Source organism: Enhydra lutris, unplaced genomic scaffold (genome assembly GCF_002288905.1).
Source record: "Enhydra lutris kenyoni isolate GAN:26980312 unplaced genomic scaffold, ASM228890v2 scaffoldscaffold68, whole genome shotgun sequence".
NCBI classification, from domain to species: Eukaryota; Metazoa; Chordata; class Mammalia; order Carnivora; family Mustelidae; genus Enhydra; species Enhydra lutris.
The window spans coordinates 12,671,457-12,681,829 of record NW_019154152.1 but is presented as its reverse complement, the minus strand read 5'-3'; the positions used below and the strand labels follow the sequence as shown (position 1 = coordinate 12,681,829).

Genomic DNA, 10,373 nt, shown 5'->3' with positions numbered 1-10,373 from the left:
GGCTTAAGGAAAGAGAGACCGACCTGACGGCTCTGGAAAAAAGAATATAGTACACACCTTAGGGCTATCGGACCACACCCTCACAGCGCTGGGATCAATTCTACCTACGTGCCAGCCCCGCCTCCTCCCCCCCATTCCCCTCAGGCTGAAACTAGCCACACTTCTCATGGCAGTCACAGCGCGACGCTTTCCACCGCGCAAGGACCGCGCGCGCTCTCGCGCCGCCACCTCACTGCCATCTCTGCCCGCCCTTGGCTTCCTCCGATTGGTTCTCACGTAAGTGACGTAAGTGGTCCTTATTCCACCCACATCACTTCCCAGGGTTCCGCCCTCCTCTTTGCGTCTCCCGACTCGCTTGGCAACCTAACCTGCCCTCGTCTCTGCTGCGCTGGAGGAGCTGGGAGAACAAGCTAAACCAGGAAGGCGGGGGCTTGTGGCGCGCACGCGCACGCACGCACGTACGCCGGCGGCCGGCGAGGCGGCACGCTCGCGCCCGGGCTCGCTGCGCGCCGCGCCAGAGGCTCGTGCACTCGGCAGGTTGGGCTGCGGCGGCGGCAGCTGTGGGAGCTGAGGCGCTGCGCGTGAGAGGTCCCAGTAGCGTCTGCGGCTCCAGTTCCGCCACCCTCCGCTTCTCTCACCCCAGTTTCGGTGCCGGGTGCGGAGAAGGGAACGGCGCTAGTGTTGGGAACGTCGAGCACACCCCTGGCTGCTTCCGACACCGCCATCCTTCCTTTCCCAGCCGCGGGCCTCGCTCGGTGCGAGGCGACTCTGCGGGGAGGCGGCGGCGACCGCTGCCAGTCTGTGGGGAGGAGTCCTGCCCTGCAGCCTTACTCCGCAGCCGGGCCCTAAAGGGTCCGAAAGAGCTCGGCGCCGGTCCTTCCTCTCTCCTCTTTCGTCAACCGGTTGGAGCAGCGTCAGTCCGAGAGGTCTCTGGGCTGAGGCGGCGGCAGCTCCTCCGGCTCCATCATGTCCGCGGGCGGAGACTTCGGGAATCCGCTGAGGAAATTCAAGCTGGTGTTCCTGGGGGAGCAGAGCGGTGAGTGTGCGGCTCCCCCACTCCTGGCAGCTGGCCGCGGCTTCCCCGCACCGCCCCCAGTGCGGCCCTTCTGTCGGCGAAGGCTGTCTCCCTGCCTCGCGTTCGCGCTCCGTGCTAGCCCGCAGCGCTGCCTGGTGTTTGCCGGCCACTCTTAGCCACCAGCTCCTCTTCGTCTTGATCCGTCGGTCAGATTTTGATCCTTCCGTCCCCGGCTCCGGTGCCTCCTTTCCCCGCAGCCCGGGCCTCTCCTGTCGATCTGCCCCCCCCCCCCCCCGCCCCAGGCCTCACCCGGCCCAGCCCCAGCCTGCTGTCCATCCCTTTCTTTCTCCCGTCCCCGTCGCCTCATCAACCGTAGCCCCCTTCCTTGAGCCCCACCCATATTCTTGGCTTTTATCCCAGTTCGTCAGCTCTATGAAGGCCCACCCCGGGAAGCCCCACTCCGGGGATCCGACCCTCTTCAACCTTGGACAAGGAGGGTGGGGGGATTAGGGCGTTGTTTTCCCTAGAGACTTGGCCTTGGGAAGTGCAGATCTGGTGGGAGGTGGGAAGTGGGGGGGTCGTAGAAATTCTTGGATTGTTTTCACTTGGGTGGGGAATTAGTGTGGGATATGGAGGGTGCATGTTTGAATTGGAGGCGACTTAAGGATGGAGTGGTTGAGGAAGAAGAGGGGTGGCGGTGGCAGTGGTGATTTTTGCTTCTTGGGTTAGGCTGCGCGTTATTGGAAAACCTCATTTTCTTCTCATGACTTTGATCCCTGACAATTCTTTTGGCACTGTTGATGCTTTCCCAGTCTCTGCCGGATGCTATGTCATGATCGTTTTACTTGGAATTTTTCACATCTAACCTCTCCTTTTTCTCCTTTCAACATGAAGCAGTGTCTGTTTCTCTTTATGGTGGTGCAAACAGGAATTACCGGAGAAATGTTAATTATTCCACTTCTTTTGAGTGTTTTCCAGTTTATATTTAGGATTCCTGTGAGAGGCCTGAGAAGAACGAACATCTTTGTTTTGTAGGATTTCCTTTTGGGCTAGAGAGTAATGGAGTAGAGTAGAATAGATTCATCATCTACTTATCTAAATTAGATTTCAGTATGTAATACCGTATCGTCTAAATGACCCTTTTTGCTTAATATTTCATAGTATGTGGTGAGTGGAATGATCTTACCTGATCAGGCTTCTGCTGTTGCTTACTTTGTATTATATCAAGATCCTAGTTTTGTGATGGTTTTCTCTAAAATTACTTCTGATGATTCCAATTTTATGCTGAATTATGAAAGTTGGCACTGGCCAGTGTAGAGATTATGGTCCTCCTTTGTTTTTCTCACATATTTCATGATGGTCTTTAAAATTCAGACATTGGGAGGTTAGTCCCCCAAGTCATCATCAGACATTGAGTTAACAGCTAAGTACCTTAGGTTAGGCTGTAGAGAAGACAATTTCTTTTGATTGGAAAGCAGATAACTTAAAAGTTCAGAGCTTTTCCTACTACTTTGAACTGTTTATAGTAATATATATGACATTAAAATAGGTTAACATTAGTTGCAAAATTGCTTCCAGTTGGAGCTGAAAAATCATTTTTCTCTTTTCAGTATGTAATCTTAACCTCCTTCCTCCTTACCAAGGAAAAATATAGTTTCCTCTTTGCTTATAAATTTTCCTGAAGCAAGTATAAGCTTGTTTCTTGAAGTAACTTGGTAAGATCCATGAGGGTGATCCCAGTCTAGGTATTTTATAGCAATTTCAGGACAGTGCCATGCATAAAATACAGTGTATTGGTCATTATTGATAAATAGGATCTAAAGTGCTTATTGTGGACTCTGGGGATGTTATTGCTGGCCTTATGTTGTGATGCAGAGCTATTTAGTTTGCATGAAAAAATCCATTAATCTCTGTCATAGGAAGATTGTGAGTAGTGATCATAACTTCAGTATCTGCAGGTTTCCTTTGAATTCCTTAAGTAATTATTTTCTAATTCACATTGCAGAGTTTGGTGGCTTTTCATTTTTTACTTTATGTCTTGACAGCATCCCCCCTGCACACACACATAGTTCCTGAAGTCATGTTAGATTTTTTTTAATGGACATTATTTTTTTTTTTAAACATTTTATTTATTTATTTGAGAGAAGTGAGAGACAGTGAGAGAGAGCATGAGCAAGGAGAAGGTCAGAGGGAGAAGCAGACTCCCCGTGGAGCTGGGAGCCTGATGCGGGACTCGATCCCGGGACTCCAGGATCATGACCTGAGCTGAAGGCAGTCGCTTAACCAATTGAGCCACCCAGGCGCCCCTGGACATTATTTTTTTAGAATGGTTTTAGGTTTACAGAAAATTGAGATCGTGCTGAGGGTTCCCACATAGCCCCACCCAGTTTCCCCAGTATTCCTCAGTATTCTTGTATGTTACATTTGTTATAATGAGTGAGCCAATATTGATATGTTATTATTAACTAAAGTCCATAGTTTATTCAGATTTCCTTACTTTTTATCTTTTTTGTTTGTTTTAAGCATTCAGTTCAGGATACCACATTACATTTAGTTGGCTGTGTCTCTTTAGGCTCCTCTTAGATGGTTTTTTAAGGACTGTGTTTACATGATTTTTAATTCTGTGGAACTGTGAGGTCAGTTATCTTTTAAGGCCAAGTAATGCCATTTGATAACTTTGACAATGAAAGATTGATCTTTGTTTTCATGGGCAGTGTCTGTAGTTTCCTTATGCGTTAGTAAAGGTCTGTAGAACCCATGTCATCTTGATGTAACTCTTCATGAATTATTTATTTTTAGGTTTTAGAATTCCACAATTCAGCTTTCAAAAACGAATCTGTGGCAAAGCATTTACCACATTTATAAATGTTGCGTGTGTGTGTGTGTGTGTGTGTGTGTGTGTGTCTTACCCACAACAGAATGCAAGTCCCATGAAGATTAAAACTTATTTTTTTGTTCATTATATTCCCCAGTGCCTAGCATACCAGGCTCATAGTAGGTACTCAGAAATATTTGGTAAATGAGTGGTGGTTGAATCTACTAGGAACCAAAGCTGTATTAGTCTTTGCTATGGTGGAACCTATGTTTTTACCTTATGCTGTTAATAGTTTAGCAATAGCATTTTATACCTACATTATTTGATTGTATGCAGGGGTACTCTAGATGCTGGAGGGGACAGGGAACCCAATAATTTATAGCTCTCTCCCTTAAAAAAAAAATAGGACCAGGATTTTGCACTTTTGTGTTGAGCAAAATTAGTTTTGTTTAAAGAGACTGTTAAATTATTTTCTATTAGCATAGCACCTAAAAATATGTCAAATGACATTAAAGATGTGTTCAAGGAATTGCTTTGGGGTTTAGTAGACTTCTATTTAGCTTATCAAAAATTAAGGTTCTGTTTCTGTAAACAAAGATGAATTGTTCCAGCATATGAAGCTTCAGGCTGAGTTAATGCCAACATCAGTGTTGGCAGTCTTTTTACAAACTCTTAGGGTCTCTATATTTCAGTAGTATACCCGATTTAATAAAGGGATGTGGAAGTACACAGTTTAAATCTGAGGTTTCCTTGAGAAATCTTTTTTGATTTCTGGCTGCTCTGGTAAAATGCAGAGGCACTTTAGGGTTGCCATTCATGTTTTATAGTAAAAGGTATTGCTACAAACAAATGTTACAAAATAGGGTTACAAATTAGAAAGCATAATCTCAGGTAGAAGCACATACCTGGCCTCCTACTGCTTAGTGTTTCACTTTATGTTACCCTTCTTACATCAGTTCTTTTGAATTAAAATATGGTAGGTAGGGAAAATGTGTCTTACCATCAGAGACCAAGAGTACTGAACAGTTTAGATTGGTTAGATCAGTGATCTTAAACTTTTTCTTCTCAAGATCCTGTTACCTGTTATGCTTTTACAAATTGTTGAGGCCCCTAAAGAACACTGTTTATATGGTTTATATCAATATTTACTGTATTGAAAGTGAACAACATTTAAAAATACTTAATTCAGTGGTGCCTGGGTGGCTTAGTTGTTAAGCCTCTGCCTTCAGCTTAGGTCATGATCCTGGGATCCTGGGATCCTGGGATCAAACCCAGCGTTGGGCTCCCTGCTTAGCGGGAAGCCTGCTTCTCCCACTCCCCCTGCTTGTGTTCCTTCTCTCTCCCTGTGTCTGTCAAATAGATAAAATCTTTAAAAAATATATTTAATTCATTAAAAAATATTAGTTTTTATTTAATTTTTTGGAAAGATTTATTTATCTGACAGAGAAAGAGCACAAGTAAGCCCAGTGGCAGGCAGCGGGAGAAAGAGAAGCAGGCTCTCTGCTGAGCAGGGAGCCTGATGTGGGGCTTGATCCCAGGACCCTGGAATCATGAGCGGAAGGCATCTGCTTAACCAACTGAGCAACCCAGGCGCCCCAAAAATATTAGTTTTAAGTCCATTATATGAAAGAACCATTTTCCAAACAAAGATTTAGTGAGAGTGGCATTGCTTTACATATTTGCAAATCTTATTTTTTAAGTTTTTTTTCTTCTTTTTTTTAAGATTTTATTTCTTTATTTGACAGAGAGAGAGATAAGCAAGGGAGAATAGCAGGGAGAGGGAGAAGCAGGCTCCCGCTGACCAGAGAGTCCCATGTGGGGCTCCATCCTAGGGCCCCGGGTCCATGACCTGAGCTGAAGGCAGACACTTAACTGACTGAGCCACCCAGGCGTCCCTACAAATCTCTTTAATGTCTTTGACTTACCAGAAGACATCCGGATTCTCATAGATCCTTCTGCATTCAGTCTACTGTAATAACACATGGTATAGATTCTGGGAAGCTCCACTATTTACTCATGAGAGAATGAGAGTGAAAAAACCAAATAACATCTAAATGTAATGAAAATGATTTGACTCCCAAAGGGTAGTGGACCCCCCACTAAAGGGTCCTGGGAATCCCGGCAGTCTGTGGGCCACGCTTTAAGAACTGTTGTTAGATGATATTAAGCCTTTTGTACTATGGAGTTTCATATTACAAGTTAGGGCAATCAAGAAGAATGTTTTCCATACCTAGTTTTGGAGCCTTAAAACTAAACAATAGAGCTAGTGATTAAGAGCACATGGTCTGGGTTTTATATTTTAGCACTGGCCACTGACTTTGGACAAATTATTTGACCTCTCTATGCTTCAGTTTCCTTATTTATAAAATAAAGGTAATAGGAACTATTGTGTGGAGTTACTTTGAAGATTAAATTAGTTAATAAATGTGAAGCATTTAGAAGAGTGCCTGGTACATGGGAAGTTCTTGGTAATTAGTTAAACAAATTTTTTTTTTTAAAAGATTTTATTTATTTGACAGAGAGATCACAAGTAGGTAGAGAGGCAGGCAGAGAGAGAGTGAAGCAGGCTCCCTGCGGAGCAGAGAGCCCGATGCGGGGCTCGATCCGAGGACCCCGGGATCATGACCTGAGCCGAAGGCAGAGGCTTTAACCCACTGAGCCACCCAGGTGCCCCTAATAAATTTTTTAAAATAAAATATTTACTCTTTTTTTTCCCCTTAGATTTTTTTTATTTGTCAGACAGAGAGAGAGATCGGGAGAGAGCGGGCACAAGCAGGGGGAGCAGCAGGCAGAGGGATAAGGAGGCTCCTCACTGAGCAAGGAGCCTGACATGGGACTGGATTCCGGAACCCTGGGATCATGACCTAAGCTGAAAGCAGATACTTAACTGACTGAGCCACCCAGGCATCCCTAGTTTAACAAATGTTTATGTAAAATTACTATTCTGTCAAGTGATCTAGTAGAGCATAAGCTTAAGAAATTTACATTTTATAGGGAAAGAAAGATAGAATACCTAAAACAGTATAGTGTGATAAGTGCAGTTGCTTAGAAAAATAGAGTTAAAAGGTGTAAAGAAATGACCAGAGCATGGAGTTCTAGGGAAGACGCAGTATAAATCATTATAAATGACTATTCGATTTTTAGCTGAAATTCTTGAAAGGAGAGCATTCCAGAGTTGGAGGAGACTTTGAGAAGTCACCTAATCCATTTCTTTTAGGGCTTTAAAACTGGATCACTTTTCCCCCCTCTAATTTTATGTATTTGTTTATTTAAGAGATAATATTGATTTACTTGAGAGAGAGAGCATGCACACACTCACGCGAGTGGGCATGCAGGCACACGGAGGGGCAGACAGTGAGAGAAACTGACTCCCAGCTAGGTGGTTAGTCTGTCTCAGGTCTCCATCCCCTGATCCTGAGATCATGACCTCAGGTAAAATCAAGAGTTGGGTGCTCAAAACAAAATGAGCCACCCAGGCTCATTTATTTATTCTTACATAACTTTATTCTTATTTATTTATTTATTCTTATATAACTTTATTCTTATTATTTCTTTAAGATTTTATTTATTTGTTTGAGAGAGAGCGTGCTCATTTCTTTAAGATTTTATTTATTTGTTTGAGAGAGAGCGTGCTCACACGTAGGGTGCCCACGGGCCTCCATCACAGGACCCTGAGATCATGATCTGAGCTAAAGGCAGATGGTTAACCAACTGAGCCACCTTGCTGCCCTCTAACTTTATTTATTTATTTATTTTTAACATTTTATTTATTTATTTGACAGAGAGAGAGATCACAAGTAGGCAGAGAGGCAGGCAGAGAGAGAGGAGAAGCAGGCTCCCCACTAAGCAGAGAGCCTGATGCGGGGCTTGATCCCAGGACCCTGAGACCATGACCTGAGCTGAAGGCAGAGGCTTAACCCTCTGAGCCACCCAGGCGCCCCCTAACTTTATTTTTAATAGGTAATACAAACATAAAAAGTGTACTTAGAAAACTTACTACCACCCCTGTTCCTGTGACTCCATTCTCCACTCCACCCCCTCCTCCTTTAGTAGTTATAGTTTTTTGTGTATATTCTGGGATTTTTTTATGCAAACGCAAGCAAATATGAATATAATTTCTTATTCTCTCTTACATAAGATGTATCAGACTTTAACTCCACACCTTTTTTTGCTTAATATATATCCTAGGGTTTTTTTCATATTATTAGTACATATGAAAACAGCTTTTCCATTCATTTTGTTTGTTTGTTTTTTGAATAAAATTAACCCACGCAGAAGAGTTTGGACTTCATCCCAAAGACAACGTGGAGCTCGATCCCGTGACTCTGAGATCATGCCTGAGCTGAAATCAAGAGTTGGATGCCTAATGACTTTTTTTTTTTTTTATCTTTCTCAAAGATTTTATTAAAGGTCTTCACGGATTGAAATCCAGTCTCCAGATCCAGCTGCCGGAGAGGCCCTGTTACGCTGTGGGTACTGGCTGTGGCATAGCAGGAGGCTCTGGCTTCCTACCCTTCTGTTCGGAGATGGGGGTGGTGGGCAGTATCTCATCTTTGGGTTCCACAATGCTCACATGATCCGGCAGGGGCTTCTTAGGGCCAATCTTACCACTTGGGTCCCAGGGAAGCATGATCTTCACTTTGATGCCCAGCACACCCTGTCTGAGCAGCACATGGCGCACAGCAATGTCAACGTAGTAGTTAACAGGGTCCCCACTATGAATCATCAGGCCATCCACAAACTTCATGGATTTAGCCCTCTGTCCTCGGAGTTTCCCAGATACCACGACCTCACAGCCTTTGGCCCCACTCTCCATGATGAACCGCAGCACACCATAGCAGGCCCTCCGCACAGCAAGGCCTCCTAGGAGTTTGTAATGCAGAGACTCTGCCTGGGTAATAGCACACAGACCTCTTGTAGCCACCTTTTCAGCATAAAGCTCTACACTGCCCTCGGGCTCTCTCCTGTTCCATTTTCATAGTATAATCGTCTATTCTGTTGAGGTGGGAGAAGAACCTGTTCCACTGTGTGGAACCGTGGAGGGAATGTAAGAGGGTGTCAGTCTACCTTTTAAACAGACTTTGGTTTTTATCACCACCTTTATCCTTATTTCTAGATATACTTGGTGTGAGTGATTCCTGAACCATTTAGGGGGTTCTCTAGCACAAATCAGATTTTTTCTTAGCTTTCTCTATTGTCAGTTTAAAATTGACCTTTATAGAACTTATTAATTACCACCTTTCCATTTACTTTTTACCTTCTAACTTGGATGATTTAAGTTTTCTGAGAACCAGTACTTTTAGAAGTTTAGAATTGCTTAGGGTTTTCTGTTTCTGTTCTTTTTTCCTTTTCTTTTTGAATTTGAATTTTTTTTTTTTTTTAAGATTTTATTTATTTATTTGACAGACAGCTAGTGAGAGAGCACAAGCAGGGGAAGAGTGCGGAGCTCCATCCCAGAACCCTGAGATCATGACCTGAGCTAAAGACAGATGCTTAACTGACTGAGCCACCAGGTGCCCCCGCTTTCTTTTTTTTTTTTAAATACATTTTATAAAATTAAAACCAATTCAGGGTGCCTGGGTGGCTCAGTGAGTTAAGCCTCTGCCTTTGGCTCAGGTCATGATCTCAGGGTCCTAGGATCCATTGCATTGGGCTCCTCTGCTCAGCAGGGAGCCTGCTTTCCCCTCTCTTTCTGCCTGCCTCTCTGTCTACTTGTGATCTCTGTCTGTCAAATGAGTAAATAAAATCTTGAAAAATAAAACCAACTAATTTGTAACCATGTTCATAGTAGCATTCATATTAGCCAAAAGTTGGAAGCAACCCAGGTGACCATGAATGGATGAATGGATAAATAAAATATTTTATATACATACAATGAAATATTATTCAGCCTTAAAAAGGAAGGAAATTCTGATACATGATGCAACATGCCTGGATCTTGATGACATGCTGAGTGAAATAAGCCAGTCACTAAAGGACAAATACTGCGTGGTACTTTAAATTAACTTACAGTAAGCAGTACTGTTATCCCATCCTGCCATTGTGAGGTTGCATATACCCAGATACCCTAATAGACCCTAATAGTACTGTTATTCCATCCTGCCATTGTGAGGTTGCATATACCCAGATACCCTAATAGGCTTTTGAGATGAAGTCCAAAATCTCCTGCATGGGTTAATTTTATAGTCCTATTTGTACTCTCCTATCTCTAATCTTATTCCTGGCATTCATTTTTTACCCTTTATTGTTAGGCCTCCTTATGCTATGTTACAAAAAAATGTTTTTAATCATTAAGGTGTTACATCCTATGGAGAATGCAAGTCTTCCATTCTCAGAATCATAGAACCTTAAATATCCTTTATCCATTTAACAGATGGTCATAGTATGCCAGGCATGGAACTAGGTCCTGGGGGACATAATTATTAATAAATCAGATATTATCTCTGTTCTCTTCTTGCTTAACAGTCTAGCAGTAAATTAGGTTTAAATCTTTTACATTTTTCTGTACCTTCCAATCTCTGTTCTTGAACCTTTCCTCCAGTC

At 43.3% G+C, this 10,373-nt stretch overlaps 1 protein-coding gene and 1 pseudogene across 2 annotated transcripts in view; one reads left to right on the top strand and one right to left on the bottom strand.

Moving 5' to 3' along the window:
* The first annotated feature begins 507 nt into the window (after nt 1-507).
* LOC111159339 (RAB6A, member RAS oncogene family) overlaps nt 508-10,373 on the top strand; it is a 93,747-nt gene continuing 83,881 nt past the window's right edge. The window contains exon 1 of the mRNA XM_022521736.1: nt 508-1,036. Within this exon, the coding sequence (XP_022377444.1) occupies nt 967-1,036 (70 nt within the window). The 5' untranslated portion in view covers nt 508-966. The remainder of the gene's footprint in view (nt 1,037-10,373) is intronic.
* On the bottom strand, nt 8,206-8,781 carry LOC111159424 (annotated as a pseudogene). Its single transcript, XR_002641416.1, has one exon. The product of XR_002641416.1 is annotated as a 40S ribosomal protein S3 pseudogene (transcript).